General features: G+C 40.1%; 1 protein-coding gene across 4 annotated transcripts; it reads right to left on the bottom strand.

Moving 5' to 3' along the window:
- Positions 1-1,157: 1,157 nt before the first annotated feature.
- Positions 1,158-16,995, bottom strand: DRAM2 (DNA damage regulated autophagy modulator 2). Of its 4 annotated transcripts, XM_081914475.1 has the most exons (9): positions 16,864-16,984; positions 15,657-15,783; positions 11,448-11,605; positions 9,113-9,180; positions 8,148-8,287; positions 7,134-7,311; positions 5,387-5,469; positions 3,574-3,666; positions 1,158-1,847 (listed from the first exon to the last, which is right to left on the bottom strand). In XM_081914475.1, the coding sequence occupies exons 3-9, from the start codon at positions 11,576-11,578 to the stop codon at positions 1,740-1,742; spliced, it is 801 nt and encodes a 266-aa protein (XP_081770601.1). In that variant the 5' UTR covers positions 11,579-11,605; positions 15,657-15,783; positions 16,864-16,984; the 3' UTR covers positions 1,158-1,739. The 4 variants fall into 4 exon arrangements, with proteins under 4 accessions (XP_081770601.1, XP_081770599.1, XP_081770602.1 ...); XM_081914473.1 differs by lacking the exon at positions 15,657-15,783 and having other exon boundaries at positions 16,864-16,995; XM_081914476.1 differs by lacking the exons at positions 15,657-15,783; positions 16,864-16,984 and adding an exon at positions 16,828-16,852.
- Between the last annotated feature and the right edge of the window lie 38 nt (positions 16,996-17,033).

Genomic DNA, 17,033 nt, shown 5'->3' with positions numbered 1-17,033 from the left:
TGGAACATATTTGACAGTAAAAATGTATTCATCAAGGCACTGCATATGTAGATTCCTGCCACAAAATGTTCCACTAGTGTTCTTGTTTTGTTTTGTTTTTGTTTTTTTGGCACTCTCAAAATTTGGTTGCATTTAAACCATTGGCCAGAATGCCATATAGAATATGTTTCCTTACCTAATTATTCTTGGTAATCCATTAATAACCAGCTACCTTGAATTGTGTATGAATACAAGTGGTTTAAATGGTTTTGGTTGTCCTAAAATATATAGAAACGAGTTCATCTCATAACAATCTTTTGTTTTATTCAGTTGCCTACTGTTCAGTTCCCTCTTACTATGTAAGTCAGCCCCATCACCTGGGTTCCATTGACAATGGCGGTACAATAACCTTACTCTTTATGAAAACAAAATTTTAACTTGTCTTTCTTGTTGATACCAGCGTATGATCTCAGAATATGTGTGGGATATAGAAAATGTTTGTTCTTCGAAAAGACAAAGGGTTCTGATTTTTAAAATCCACTCAAGTTTAGAACAGGCATATCCCAACTTGTCCTTCTCTCACAGAATTGTAGAGTTGGAAGGGTCATCTAGTCCAAACCCCTACAATGCAGGAATCTTAACTAAAGCATCCATGACAGATGGCCATCCAACCTCTGCTTAAAAACCTCCAAGGAGAAAGAATCTACCACCTTCCAAGGGAATCTGTTCCACTGTGAGAAAGTTCTTCCTGATGTTGGTCTCTTCTTTCTTGTAACTTGAATCCATTGGTTCATGTTCTGGAGCAGGAAAAAGCAAGCTGGCTATCTTACATAGTTTCTAAACACTATCTGGATTTTGTTAAGCTGCAGGGGAAGTGATACCATCAGTTTTGGAAGGAAATTTCCACATGTTGCTTAGCAAAGAGAAGGCTGCAGTTTGATTCAGAAATTCTACAAGGTCTAGTATGCAAATACAATTATGGAAGGAGCTGTGCAATGACTGTACCTTTCTGTGTCTCCCCCCTAACGTGGCAACTATGTTGTGGCTGGCACCCACAGAACTCTCAAAATTCCAGGTGTGCCCACTGGCCCAGAAACGTGGTTGACCCCTAATTTAACCTATACATGGTAATCTTTCAATCCCATCTCCTTTTGTGAGTATCATGGACTTCAGTCAGCAAACTTTAATCTGTATTTTATTATTGATTTTATAAAAATATGGAAGAAATGTTGCAGGCTGCTACTGGCAGTATTACTTCATATTCGGAATTGCATTGCTTTATGGGTTAATTAAAAATATTTTCACATAAGTGACAGATTTCATTAACAATCCTTCATCAATATTTGCATATAAAATGACACATTTTTACTGCTTGCACAGAATGTGCTAAATCTTAAAACACATTTATAGAGTTGTAGATGTGGTTGATGACAACGAGACAAGTAGGCATCTATCTTGTTAGTTGCATATTAAGAGTGATGGCATAACTGAGTGAAATCCAATGGTGTCTGTGGTCAAGAGCAATGGCACTTAGGTGACCCTCCAGGACAGATTTGGGAAGAGGATAGGGAAGTCCCATTGTGTGAGCAGAAGTGCACTCAGGCAACATTAGATTTTTAGACACAAAACCAACATAGGTTCATCAGATATTAAAAGCTAGTGTTTGATCCAAAGTTTCCCTTCTGACAGAAAAAGCCATTCTCTGATGGACGGATTCCACCTTTAGATCCAATTCATACTCATTCTCCATTGTTATCTTCTCATATATTCCCTGTGGTTGGCATTCCTTGGTCATCTGCTAGTAGCTGCTGATGTGTATAATAAAGGTTGTGCCCATGCAGCAGTGCTTCTGTACGCAAGGAGATTTTCTGAAGAAGGGAACAATGGTGGAAAAGAATGAATAAAGTCTGTCAATCCATTTTCGCAACAATTGCAACATCAAACAGTCCTCCACTAGATCTTCCTTCACTGGGTGGTGATGGTGGAATTGATGGGTCTCACTGGTTTGGATTACTATTGGCTGCTTTTTTAAAAAATTCCAGAGATGTGTGGTGGGATTTTTTTCAGCTCAATGGCTGCATTTCCTCATGGGGAACATTCCAGCAGCTGCATGCCAGTAATAGGTGGGCCAGAGGTAAAAGCGGGTGAAATAATAGATACAACTCTTACCTATTTACAGTAGGCCACATACCAGCTATACAAGTCCCACATCTCTCAATCCACATAAATCAGAGGAATTATCACAGTTTAAGGACACATTCTAGCAAGGCAAAAAACTCAAGGGGGGGGGTATTGAGTAGGGCTGTGACAAGGACTGGATAGAGAAGCCTTGAGAGCTGTATCTAACCCTCAGGACTGAGGTTCCCCAGCTATGCTACAGATGTACCTGGAGGGATTTTGTTGGAACACTTAAACCAGGGGTGGGATACTCGTGGTCCTCCAGATGTTGCTGAACTCCCATAATATCTGACCTGTGGCCATGTTTGCTGGGGAGGATGGAAGTGGGGAGTCCAATTTCATCTGGACTGCCTACCTGGCTTAAATAGACATGAACAGATATGGCAAGGCACTAAAGGTGTCCTAATTCTCAAAAAAAGGCTCGTGGTGGGGAATCACCCTTTAAGGGGGAAGGTAGGGTATAAATTCATCAAATAGAATAACATTCTGCAGTGCGTAGCAGAAATGAATTTTTTAATGGTTTTCCATCACTAAATCCAGTGATCCATGGGACACTTGTAAAGAAAGGTTTCATGCATTGCTTTGTAATTTGGTATTGGCTCATAAGCAAGGATTTTACTAGGAGCTAAGTGCCCATGCAAGTCAGGAGCTGGCCTCATTATGAGCATAAACTTGACGTTTATCAGTGTATCTGAACCAACCTGAATAAGACATAACAAAACGAAGACCATACATAGGAGCCTTGTTGCCAGAGTCCTTCATGTACACAGTCTTATCTAAAAGATTTACTACCTAGCTGAACTCTTGGTTATATTGAATGGCAAATTGCAAGACTGCATATATTCTTGTCAAGTTCTTTGTGACTACATACATGCCTTGTGTGGATTTTATTTTGAGTCATACTACCAATTGCACTGGGACTTTCAGTGCATATTATACTTTCATTGTATACAGAGTTGGGTTTGTTTTCATAAGCAAGGGAGACAACGCAGACAAAATGTTGTTCTTCATGCTTAAAAACAGATTTCTGAAAAAGGTAATATTGCAAGTAAACTATGAAAGTAAACTATGCTTTTATGAAGTGTTCTTTTTTCTCTTGTAGCTCAGAAAAACAGCCAGTTTAATTTCTGTGCTCCATCTAGTGCACATACTGTCTTAATAGTGGCTATCTAGTGTGCCTAACGTCTTTAAGTGGCCAGTCATGTACGTCAAAGAGGAAGTTTACAGATCAAAAGCCACAAGCTTTTAGCCTGGGGTGATATTTACCTTACATGATTTGCCATGGAAATTCACATTTCATATTATCCCATGAAGTGCCTTCCTTGTTGTGTTAAGCCACCCCCCAAAACTTCAGGATGGTTAAGGATATCTATTATCGCTTAGAAGCTATTCAACTAAAAACTCGCATTGGTTTACCTGGAAGTCACGAATGTAAGTAAGGAAAAAGCTGAGGAAAGAGAAAGCCAAAGACCACTCAGAGACTGTGCTCATGATGTGAAAAGTGTAACCCTGTAGAAGACAAAAACAGATTTCTATGAGAATACATCTTAGTGGTGAAAGATCACTAATAGCAATTAAGTGACTGTCAACAAGTAGTCAAAACAAGAGGGAAGTTTCAGCATGCCCAGGGGAACCCTACAGATTGCAAAAAGGTATGAATTGTTTTTGAAAAGATGAACACTTAAGGGGGCAAACCCTATAAAATCAGCTCATGGATGACTAAGCATGCTCAGTAGGCATAGCCTTTAAAGTAATAGTTGGAAAAGAAAAATGGAACAGATGGGGATGAGTTGAAAACTGTATTTAGAGGAAATTAGGATGGGGGGATGAAACCCTGAATGCAAACCACCCTTTTACAACTGGGGATACACTGCAGCATTTTGTTGCAGGTTTCTCTTGTTCCTTCTAAAATAGTCTCATAGATAATAAGTGTATGGAAAGTGTGTTGAGGGCTGATTTTCCCAGAGCCACCTATTTGGGCAGTATACAGAATGGCAGTGAATGAGTTCTGATTTGCGCTCCATACATTTTTGTTTGGTTATTTCCAGGTTCAGAGGCAATAGGCCAGTGAATAACCATGTTAAGGAGGAATGCTACACAATCATCTAGTGCTATGTGAATGAGCCTAGGTTCCTCATTCATATAGCACTAGACACTAGCTTTTTCTTTTTTTAAAAAAAATATTTATTAGGTTTTTACAAAAAATAAAAGTACATAACCACCACAAAAGTAAAAAGAATGTAAAAAGAAATAAAACATAATCAAAAATAGACACTAGCTTTTTCTTTCCCTTAACTATGGTTTGTCATTTCATCCAAAAAGCTAAGTAAGGTTTGCTAATACTAATAACAGTTAATTTCAAAATAAGACTCCTTCAAATAAAGATATATCGTGTTAAAGCTAACCATAATGTATTGAACCACAATTCACAGTTCAGACAAAAACAGGCCAGAGTTAAGGAAAGCAAAAGCCTCACTTCCATGTGAAAGGAAGGAAGGGAAACATGCAAGCCTAGGAGGAGGCTACACTTGTAGCATAATGGGAGGAAACCCTGTTTTAACAAGGCCAACTTTGACCCCCCTGGTGGGTAAAGTCTGGCTCGTGAGCTGGAGAATCTCCATCCCTGCGCTTAAACCATGGTTTAGCACTATAACTGAAGATGGTCAGTGCCATTTGCTGAAGAGTAACTGGGGGCTATTACCTTTATACCCTGCTTGTGGGCATCCCACAGACATCTGGCCGACCCAACTGAGCTCTTCTTACACATTTCTCTAGACTGGACTGGCATGAAATGGGCCGCAATATTTATAGAAAATGTGAGAAACACTTGTCTCATACTATTTTTAGGGTTATGTTTGTTAATTTATGTGCTACTTTATCGGGGAGGGGGGGACTATTCAAAGAAGCTAGCAAATTGGCAGAAGCTCAGGCAGAGCAACTGTCATGCAATCTGGTTTTTAACTTTACAGGTACCTTCTGGTTCAAATAGTCAAGCCAACAGTGGGTTTTGAGCTCCCTACATCACCACTGCTTTACTTTTGTATGCCCTGGTAATTTTTTACTGTGACTACTTAGCTATTTGTTTTTTAGGGTGTGTGTGTGTGTGTGTGTGTGTGTGTGTGCGCGCGCGCGCATAGCTCTCCCTCTCCCCCCTATATATATATGCTACAAGGCAGAGGACCAATTTCCATTATGTCTTCAATTTTTCTCATAAGAATATGAAACTTACCTTCTCCTGGGGGTCCCAATGCAGCTTCTGTACTAAACCTGTTCCACACAGGCCACTGTACAAAATGACTGAAGAAATAAACACTTTTAGCAGGTTAAGGAACACCCATGAGGCATACGGAGCACCCTCACTTTACATTCATCCTTGCTTGCCTTTATTTGCTTTTTCTCTGATCTAGGAGCTCTCCGGTTTATTGGCTGACTCATATCAAGAAATAGAAGAGATATTATTTTTCCTGGTATGGATCTTCAGTTTTGCTGGTCTCTTCAGTTTGTCCATGTCCTTTAAAAATGTGATAACCATAAACTGACCAAATGCCTCAGCTGAGATTTAGAGAACAGTCCAAATCCAAGATCTGCCAGGATGAGTGGAGTTTGGAACAGGAGTATCTCTGGGCTAAGCCTAAACTCAGCCGGCTGAAGACCCTCAGCTTGGCTCAACTGGAGAATACTCTTCCAGCCAGCACTGGAATGAGTCCTGAAAAAGTTGTGTTCTGTGGAGAGGCAGAAGACTTGCCTCTTTTCCAAATTCAGCTCAGTCGCATTTAACTGCTCAATGGTAATCTTACTTGCAAAAAGGGTGGTGGAAGACAAACTCTATTTAAAGACTTGTTTTCCCTCTTCAGGCTTGGGCTCACTCAGTCCTACTCCTGAATGGAGTTTGGAATAGGAGTGAATTAACAGCAGCATAATTTACCCCAGTGCAATTAACACTGGCTTCCGACCAGTGATTGCTCTCCCCATCAATGCCAAACAGAATATTTTTCTTACCTCTTGTGAAATGTATACCAATATAGTTGAAATTTAGAGACTCACAAATGGATTTCCTTTCAAATACCCCTAACATCTGCTTTGCGCTTTCAGCATTTGAGAAACCATTCAACTTTATCTTAGTCATTTATTTACGAAATACAGTGGTACCTCGCAAGATGAATGCCTCGTAAGACGAAAAACTCACAAGACGAAAGAGTTTTTGGTTTTTTGAGTTGCTTCACAAGATGAATTTCCCTATGGGCTTGCTTCGCAAGACAAAAACGTCTTGCAAGTTTCAATGCATTCCTATCGGAATTTGGTTTCAATGCATTCCTATGGGAACCTGTGCTTCGCAAGACGAAAAATTCGCAAGACGAAAAAACTCGCAGAACGAATTAATTTTGTCTTGCGAGGTACCACTGTAGATTTGCAGCCTAGTTCCTATGCAGAGAAGTATGAATACATTCAGCATGTTTTTGAATAGCAGCTGCAGATTGTGATGTGCAGGAAGGGAGGCTAACCATTTATTTCTGTGCTGCAATCCCTATGAAAATCCCTATGCTTTATTTTTCCTGGGAGGGAGGCTGTAATTGGCACCAGTGGCATCAACGTAATGTTGTTATACAAATATATGATGCAGCTGCATTTCGAATCCTACGTATACTTAAATAAGCATCACAGAACTGGGAAAGATGCATAAAAAGAACAAAAACTATCGGAGGGCTTGAGAACCTTCCTTAGAAGGAAAGGCTAGAACATTTAAAACCTTTGGGTTAGGGAAAAAGTCAGCTGGAAGTAAAATACTGGACTAGATATACCTTTGGTCTGATCAAATAGGGCTCTTCTTAGGTTCTTATACTAACACCCACTGAAGTCACAGAGACTTCCAAATAGAACATGGACGAGTTGAACTGCAGTCTTATGTTCACATTCTACTATTTGAATATAAATTATACATGTTCACTGTTTTAATGACATTTCACCACAAAGGATACTACTCACTATGCTCAATGTACACCACAGCAGAACTGTCAGTCTGATCCAAAAAATGCCCTTTCCATGAATCCCTGGTTGCATCTTGTAAGAAAGAACTGTTTGAACCAGAATGTAAATGGCTCCTATTCCAAACGTGAGACAGGCTCCAGTTACATGCATAGAAAATAAAGTGCTTTTCTGGAGGAAAAGAACACAGGTTTCAATGCTGGTTTGAGCAAGTAATATTTGAAAGCTGAACAATTCAGTCAATAAACTGATACTTTAGAGGGGTGGCTCCCAAGGAGAGTTCACGTTTTCAAAAAAATGTGTTTTGATAGCAAAATCATATACCTATTTCTTACATCTGTCTCCCAGACTTAATTCATGTTTTGTATTTTTTACACTTACAACATTTTTACCCTACTCTTTAGTGGAAAAGAATAGTTTACATGCTAGTTTTTCTCCAGGAAGCTCAAAGTAGCACACATGTGGTTTCCAGATAGTCTCTCACCCAACTACTGACCAGACTCAGATATGTCTAGCTGGAAGGTTGCTGGATTATGTGTGTCTAGAACTCTGATAGCACTTTAACCTCAACAACTCTTAGAAGGTTAGGCTGAGAGACTGCAACCAGCCCAAGGCCATCCAATAAGTTTTGTGCCTGAGCATTTCATTTCATTTCTTAAGACTTATTAGTCACTTGTCACCTGAATATCTCCAAGCGGCTTACAGCAAAAAAGGTAAGTTTTGCTTAACAAATCATATGTAAATATTGAAATTCACACCAATAAAACAAAACAGCACTAATTGCTACCAAGTAAATGTACAGCAAGGCCATGGCAATCGTACAATTGTGGCCTGACAACCAAAGCCCAATTGTAAATACAAACCTATTATGAGATGAAAAATTGTGTTTCATGTGCATTCACTACCCAAATTTATGCTGGAAGGCAATCAGTAGGCAACTTCTCTGGAGAGAAAAAAAAAGCCTATCATATCCTATATTCCAAAACAATTAAAGATGAAGTACAAACCTGGAAGTTTGCAATGACGCAAAGCCCAAAGCAACTAACTGTTCCTAACACAAAGCCAGCTTTATTTAACTTGAAGATCTTGGGGTTGTCAGGATTCAAAGCATCAACTTGTTTGTATCGGACATACATGGTTCCCATGCCTGTGAAATAATCCAAATACAGCACAGTAAGACTATGGTATAAAAGACTGCCCTTGGAAGAAGCCAAGTATAATTGGTGGCCATCTAAAACTAGCTGTCAGGTACTCAAAATACAATAGGAGGGAAGAAAGTCTGTGAATACAGCCCTGAGGGCAGATGAAATTTACTTATATGACGTAGCCATGTTAGTATGTTGCAGCAAAAAGAAAATGGCATCTTTAAAAGACTTAACAAATTGATTAAGGTAGAAGCTTTCGTGGACCTGCTCACTTTGTTAGATGCATGAAGTGTTCTCCTGAGCTATAGGGATATATTCACATGGTTTTGCAGGAGCAAAATTGTAAACAGTATGGACAGAAGGAAATGCAATGCAGGAAGCACAAAACAGTGATAATCATACATTAAGAGAGAGAATTCACAAACAGTTGTTTATAACAAACATCCTGGCATTGGTATGGCTATTAACTATGTAGTATCTCAAAACCCTTTGTCTTACACCTTAATGCATTTGTAAGTTTTTAAGCTGTCACAAGATTCTGTGTCATATACAATTACTTGTCTACTATGAGACAGGCAGATTTAGCAGGATTATTTATGGAAGAATGAATAGTCAATAATCATATTGCCACCTGTATTTGCCATGGCAATCTTTAAGAACAGTTGTTGTGGTGTCCTTGTCTCACTTCCATCAGTGCACCTTTTCCACATGGCAAGGGCATCTCAATAGCTATGCTACAGATACAGAATTCCTTCCCTTTGGAGTCTCACAAAGCCTATGTCTAAGCATCTTTCAGAAGCCTACGATTCTTTCCCCCCTGTACTTACCCAAAAGAGCGGCAATGTTTAACATTATCCCAAACAAACATCTTTCAGGGGGTGTTGTTCCTGTGTCACTGAAAGAAAAGCAATGTAAGATACAGTGACTCTAAAACTAACCAAATGCACAACTAAAAAATGGGAGAAATTTAAATTTTTAAATACCAATTTGTAAGTATCAAGAATAAGCAGTAGACGGGGAAAAATACAACTATCAAAAGGGAAGCAACCAAAAACAAATCCATGCCCATGCAGTACTTGAGGCACAATTCATTTGGTTTTTGTATTATTTCAAAATGCATAGAGTAAGTTTTTAATGCTGGAAAATCTAGCACAATTATATTTATTAAAGGAACAAGTTTTTTAAAGACTTATAAAAGGTTGTTTGTCAAATATAGAGCCTTTTTATTTATTAATTTAATATAGCCAGCAATGCATGGCTAAAGTTTACCAATGTCTGACAAATTTTCTGACTCCAAGTCATTTAAGAATTTCAATACATGAATAATGGCAAAGTTCTAAAAAGCAAAGTGCAGTCTTATCAGGCTGCCTATATGCTATCTCTATGTATTCATCCAGAAACATAGACCTTCACCCCCACCCACTTGCAAATTATCTGCTGAAAATATTTGCTAGTACAGTAATCCTTGCTCTTGCTCACAGCATGCTGATTTTTAACACTTCCCAGTGAATTACATAATGCAGGAGCAGGGAACCTCAGGCTGGCAGGCCAAATGTGGCCCTTGGAGCTCTCCCTAGGCCACAACACCTCACCGGCCTTGCTTCACACCCCAACATTTTTTGTCAGGCTAGGATGTGGCCATGTATTCTGATAACGCCTCTTGCTTTTCTGCATGGAGATACAGAGGGGTGTGTGAGTATGTGCAGAAACTAGCCTTTCATTGCTCAGCCTCTAGTTCTCCCTAACACTAGCATGTGGTCCTTGAAAGGTTGCCCAAAAGGGGATGCAGCCCCAGAACTGAATAAAGGTTCCCTGACATCAGGCATGACAAGGCCTAGAAATGGATAGCTCAGTTGGTGAGAGCATGGTGTTGATAACACCAAGGTTGCAGGTTCGATTCCTGTATGGGACAGCTGCATATTCCTACATGCAGGAGGTTGGACTAAATGATCCTCTGGATCCCATTCAACTCTGCAATTCTATGATTCTAAGGTTTATCTGCCACCCCAGACATAAGGCATTACGAATAATGAAGCAAGGACCCTGAAAATATATGAAAGGGGAGAGTGTTCATATCAGCGATATTATTTTTCTTCATCTGAACACATTAGATTACCTTTTTCTATAGTACTAATATTATTTATTTATATTATTCGTCTTTATATTTATATGCCACATTTCCTCCATGGAGCTCATGGTGGAGTGCATGATGCTCCGACTTCCTCATTTTATCCTCACAACCACACTGTGAGGTAGCGTAGCTTGAGAGGCAGTAACTCTGCAACACTTCCCCCCACCACCACCCCACAACAGTTTTCTTGTAAAAATGTATACTTATCCAATGGCATTTAAAACTATATATTTAATTAAAACAGTAAGAAGCTCTTATGGGTGTTTGGTTACAAGCAATATATGCATCATAGGAAAGAGATCTAACTGACCTGCTCTAGGACCTGTAGCTGGCATGTTAATGGAGAAAATGGATAACTCGGATGCAGGTTTCTCCCTGCCTCTTGGTTTCCAGTGATCACAGCAGCTACACCCACATTGCCTGGGAATAGCCAAATAGGAATCTGTATCTTAGTCAAAATGTGTATGCGGTTTATTACAGCTGCAGATTCTTGCAGTCTCCTATAGTTAAAACATGGCTGCAGGCAAGTTATAACCTATAACCATTTATTGATTTTGCCATACTCCTCTGTAAGGAATTGGGAAGTATACAAACGTCACCGTCCAGCAAAGCTGAGGGGAGAGGAACAAGTTTTTCAGCATTGTTAGATAAAAATGAAATAACTTTAAATTGGTATGCATATGACTTTTTAAAAATTAGGAGTTCCACACCCCCCAAAGGGGGAGTGCTTTCCTATGCAGTGATCTTTTGTTATACAGTGGTACCTCTGGTTACAAACTTAATTCATTCTGGAGGTCCGTTCTTAAGCTGAAACCGTTCTTCTTCTGAAGGGCGCTTTCTCTAATGGGGCCTCCTGCTGTGCGCATGCTTCTGGTGCGCGATTTCTCTTCACATCCTGGGGCAAAGTTCACAACCAGGAGCAGATACTTCCAGGTTAGCGGAGCTTGTAACCTGAAGCGTTTGTAACCAGAAGCGTCCATAACCAGAGGTACCGCTGTATGTAACAATGCAATAGTAAAAGTCTTACTGACCTGATGTAGGGCACCAAAGGGTCAACATGATGTAAGACGACTGCAGTAATGTATGAGAACACAAAGGAAGCAGATGTCCAAATAACGAGGGCAGAAGGCAAGATGCTCAGTCCTTGCTGAAACCACCACATCTCAAAATCATCTTCCAAGTCCAAACACTGAAGAATGAAGAGATACCATTAACTATGTTTTCTCTTCCCCTTCCTTGCCATTGAAAGCAAACAATTCTTTTCGTATGCAGTCTTCTTTGTGTTTAGAAACACGCCCAGGCAAACAATTTTACTGACTCAAGACTTTTGTCCCGAGAGATTAGCTTGTTTCACTTTCCGTGCCTGCACTGCAATACCAACACAAACCAGGAAACAGAAAGTTATTGCAATACAGAAACTGAATGGAAACTAGAAAGCAGAAGTGTATTTTGAATATGTGCAAGACTATTTTTTTTTTTTTAGAAAAAGGAGATGGGGGCATGGGAAAGAAAGAATCTAATAAACAGTGTCAAATCTTCCTAGTTTTCTTGGCTGCTTCATCTCTTGGCAGAGAGATAAAAATGATCACTGTTTTACCAATTATGTGCAATATCGTAAAAGCATAAAAGAGATGGATGGCATGACAACAAATTCCACATACAGTGAAAAATAATCTTCTAATAAACAATGGGAACATATGAAAACTTGCATAACTGTTAAGAGGATTAAAAAAAATAAAGTACAATACTAAAGACTGGAAATAAACACATTAGAAAAGAGCAATTATTGTTTCCAAGAGAGGAGCAGGCTGATACTACTTGGAATAACCTTGGTCAATCTCCACCTAAAGTTGGAGAAAAAATATGGGCATTGTAAAAGTGGGGTCCTTTTTTATCTAACTGTGAGCATAACTTCATGTTTACACAGTAACAACAGCAATCCCAGCCTTAGATATTGGTTTATCCAGCTAATGCTGCTCAGATTTCTGCTTAAAAATGGAAAACACAGTGTAGGGGAGCATCATTGGACTTGAAAAGAATGCAGCTCTTCCTTTCTACACTCCATTATTTGGTAATGTGCTGGAACCATCTAGCTTTACCCTTAATATTCTTCTGAATCTGTTCCAAGCTCTGAAACAGGGGTCAGCAACCTTTTTCAGCTGTGGGCCGGTCCACCGTCCCTCAGACCATGTGGTGGGCCGGACTATATTTTGAAAAAAATAATGAACAAATTCCTATGCCCCACAAATAACCCATAGATGCATTTTAAATAAAAGCACACATTCTACTCATGTAAAAACACCAGGCAGGCCCTACAAATAATCCAGAGGTGTGTTTTAAATAAAAGGACACATTCTACTCATGTAAAAGCACACTGATTCCCATGCCATCCACAGGCGATTGGGCCACATCTGGCCCATGGACCTTAGGTTGCCCACCCCTGCTCTAAATTTTTTTGTAAGAATATTAATTTTAATATTACCAGCATGCTGTTTTTATTTATCCAAGATAAGAATTTAAACAGGGAATCCAATTCATTCCTGTTTGAAGCCTTTCCACTGCTATGTATTTTTTAGAGTAAACAATAGTTGAATAGCACTGGACACTGCTAATTGATGGTAGGGACTATTTAACAAATGGGACTATTTAACATTTCTTAAGCATTAACAGTGGGGGGGTCTATATGGGCCTCTGACTATTCTCAGATATTGATACTTCTGCACAAAGGCTAAGTAATTCTTTTAGATGAGAAAAGCATATATTATTGGATTCCTCATATCCCGCAGCAGCAAGTGTCCCACAGAAAAAGAGTTAACACATTCAGCACCAGAGACAGAGAACATTCAGAAGACCTGTAACATGGTTGTGCTTTCCTGGATTTCAAACCATAGATTGTAGGTAGATGTGTTCAATTTCCAAATTCATACAAGTACATGAAAATGTGGTACATGGCATTGTGGGCAGAATTCAGTTTTCTGAGAGCCTCACCTTTCATTTTAAAAAGTGTTTCCTTCCCTTGTGGTTGTAAAAATAGGACACAAAGTATGTCTCAGGTGGGTGGAGGAGTATTTCCGGGGGGGCAGAGTTTTAATGCCTTGCATGGATCTTTACACTTCTCCATAAGTCAAAGCGGACTACATTCTAATCTGAATAAATTATATAGATTAAAGAATTAAAGAGTTTAATACAGCCACAGAATTACTCTAATGGTGAACATGGAAATCTTCTCAGCGGCTATTCCAGCAGGTCACCAGTTATATAACTTTTAAAAATTAGTACTTTAATTTCTTTTCCCCTTCCCTTTCCACTCCTTTTCCTTTACTATCATGTCTACTGTAAACATTTGGGCAGTTTTTTAGTAAATGTGCATCACTTTAAAGTGTTAGAAGTTGTATAAATTATAAAGTAGTACAGAAACAATTAGAACTTGGCTTAGGTCTTATTCTGTCCCCCTATTTGCTTTTCATATCAGCACTCTACTTTGTCAGGGCCACTGACCCCAGGTTACAATGGTGAAACCTGCTCTTTGACTTTGATCTGATGCACCTATCTAAGGGTGGGAATATATGTTGCAAACACATAATATCCATAGCAAAACTTGAGAACTGCTTTCCAAAGGGAAAAACTAGATGCAGGAGAAAGATTTGAAGCAGAGAAATGGTGAGGTAAGGGGAAAGGGGCTGTTAAAACCTCTCTCTACCTACCACTTATTCACTCCACACCAATCACCCTTTATTCAAAGCCACATTTCCTTCCCCCAGGTTTCCATACGCTTGCATGCAAAATGTAGCCAGGTCCTAAATATGGCAGTTTCTCTTTTAACCATCCTGTGAACTCCAACCACATAGCTTTGGGTATTTTGTATTTTGAAAATACTAGGAATCCTGAGAGCTCACTGACAATTGGATCTATTGGGAACAGAACACAAATCGTCGCTTTCCAACAATGGAAAATCCTCACATATCCTTAGGTATGGCATTCTAGTTTGGCAAATAAGCTCTCGCCCCTTTCTGCTGCCAACACTTGGACTCAAGAGCCTATTAATTCTATGAAGAGCAGGATGTCCATACCACCTACCAAAAACACTTATCATCAGCTGGAACTGTCAAATGCAACTACAATTTCTAGAATTGTGTGGTGAAAGGTTTATTCTAGCTGGAGTACTTGATCATTACACTTGATATGCTGAAGCCACAGGAGTACTGTGCATGCTGTTTTTAGCTCACAAAGTATAACTAGAAAGTAATCAGGGACCATAGCACAACTCTTTGGCTGTAGTGGGTACTACTAAACTACTTCCCCATGCACCCCACAGCTTAGCAATGCAACTCATAAGGAAAAGAGTTGTATGTAGGATGTAGCTTAAATCAACTACGGTATGCACAGAGCGCCAACCAGGATCAGATTCTCAGAGTCTATGATAAAACTCCCAATTCTGTTGGGTAAAGGAAAGTTTAGGGTATAGGAAAGTTTAGTTATTGGGAATAGCAACAGGATTTTATCATTTTAAACTGTTTATAAAGTTTCATTATTGTAAGGCTTCTGGGGCTCCACATTGGGCATAAATTTGATAAAATAAATATTTTATTTTCCCTGAAATAAGTATGACACACACAACATAGAGTGGAGCTGCAGGTGTTAATGCAGATTTCAAGATACGGGAGATACATTCTGATGAATGTGGATGTGTCCGACTCTATGAAAAAGGAATATTAGGTGTTTCTGAAACTAGTTGCAGATTAAAAATACGGATGAACTCTGGCAGTAGGTCACATGCCATTCATGAGAAAGGGTTGCGACATTTGGGACATTTTCTTTTAGAAAAAGGCAAGTAAGAGGTGGCATGGTGGAGAGAGAAAAGTTTACTTCCTCATAACACTGGAATTTGTGGACATCCAGTGATGCTGAAAGTTGGAAGATTCAGGGCAAAAGAAAAGAAGTACTGTACTTATTGATGTGGCACATAATTAAACTATGGAACTCACTCCCACAAGAGGCAGGGATGGCCGACAACTTGGATGGCTTTTAAAAAAAGGACTGGACAAATTAATGGGGAATAAAGCTATCAATGGCTACCAACCACAATGCCTATGCTCTGCCTCCATGGTCAGAACAGTATCCTTCTGAGTACCAGTTGCTGCAAACTACAGGGGGGCAGAGTGCTCTTATGTTCAGGTCTTGCTTTTGAGTTTCCCACAGGCATATGGTTGGCCACCGTGAGAGAAAGTTTCTTTAGTTACCTCCCATTTTTCTTTCTTGTTGGAATTGTCTGCATTCGCACCTTCAATATTTCACTTTTAAGAAACATCCATCCATTTTGGACTCTCTTCTCTTTGAGTATTTCAGACTATGGGATCTCACCTGCATCTTTAAGTTACAATGGATAAAAATTAAACTCCTTTTCAACATTAAAAGCTGCAGTATTTAAGCTGTAGATCTATAGTAGGAAATTCGGTTTCTGAAAGTTCCATGGCTCCCAGATTTTAATTTAAACTGATGTTGCTACTATTTTACTCTTCCTCCTCAGCTATTTCATTGGTTCAAAACAAGAAAAAATGCTACAAGAAAAAAAAGAGATTTGTGGCTTTCTAGTCAATAAAGACAGCTTCAAGCTGGACACGAATGCAGAACATAGCACAGAGCTAATGCCCTACCCTCTAAGAGTGCAAAGAAGGATTCTTCCCAGCACAGTCATTCGATTACAAAGCAGAGCCCAACTAATTTAGGAGACACAAAAAAAGCCTTCATTGGGACAAACAAAGGCATAGTCATAGTGATAATTTCGTCTTCTCAAATGCAGGAAGTCATACCTCAAATGAGAACGTCTTAACGTTTGCATCAAAAAAAGCTACCAGAAAGTGTGCATGCACACGAAAGCTCATACCAAGAACTAACTTAGTTGGTCTTTTAGGTGCTACTGGAAGGAAATTTTTTTTTTTTACTATTGCAGACCAACACGGCTACCTATCTGTAACAGCTACCAGAAAGTTACCATTCTCGGGCAAAAGAAAAAAACAACCCTGAAAAATAAACACTCTTACCAGCCACCAGCTCTCTTTAGGCTGAGAAAGGGGACAACAGCAGTTGCTACCTCTCCCTCCACTTTCCCGACTCGTGTGCCTTTAACAGCTACCAGAAGTTCAACGGGGGGGGGGGTATTCTGCGTATGGGGCTGTGTTTAATGGGGAAACTAAATCTGTTGAACGTCTGCCTGTCATACGGCTGTTAAAGCCACAGTCCTTCCCTCCCTCTCTCTCGGGGCGGGGAGAAGGTGCCCTTGGCACGGAAGAGTCGTTTTCATGCGACCCTCCTGAGGAGGAGGAGGAGGAGGAAGGCGGGAGGCAGGCGCGCTCCCTTTCCCCGCCCGCGGCACCTGAGGTGACCCTGTCCCCCTCACGCCAAAGTACACACTTCGATATTCGACCCTCCAGGGAGGTGTTAATTTACCGTCTCGCTCTCTCCCTCATCTCGCTGCTCCAGCCGCCTCCTCTCTGAGGGGGGAGCAGCGAAAGGGCGGACGCGAGAGGAGGAAACGGGTCACGGGCGGGCGGGCGCGCGCGACGCTCCCTCCTCCCTCAGCCAACCCCCGCCTTCCCTTCCAGGCGCGTCCCTGGAGC

Source organism: Podarcis melisellensis, assembly GCF_964234715.1.
Source record: "Podarcis melisellensis genome assembly, chromosome: 6".
NCBI classification, from domain to species: Eukaryota; Metazoa; Chordata; class Lepidosauria; order Squamata; family Lacertidae; genus Podarcis; species Podarcis melisellensis.
This window is presented reverse-complemented; position numbering and strand designations above follow the sequence as displayed.

Coding starts and splice junctions, on each gene's coding strand:
- DRAM2 (XM_081914473.1), bottom strand. CDS start 11,578: ATGTGGTGGTTTCAGCAAGGACTGAGCATCTTGCCTTCTGCCCTCGTT. Junction 5,470..7,133: donor TACATTGAGCATAGTGAGTA/GTATCCTTTGTG, acceptor ACCTGCTAAAAG/TGTTTATTTCTTCAGTCATT. Junction 3,667..5,386: donor ATTGGGACCCCCAGGAGAAG/GTAAGTTTCATA, acceptor TGTCTTCTACAG/GGTTACACTTTTCACATCAT.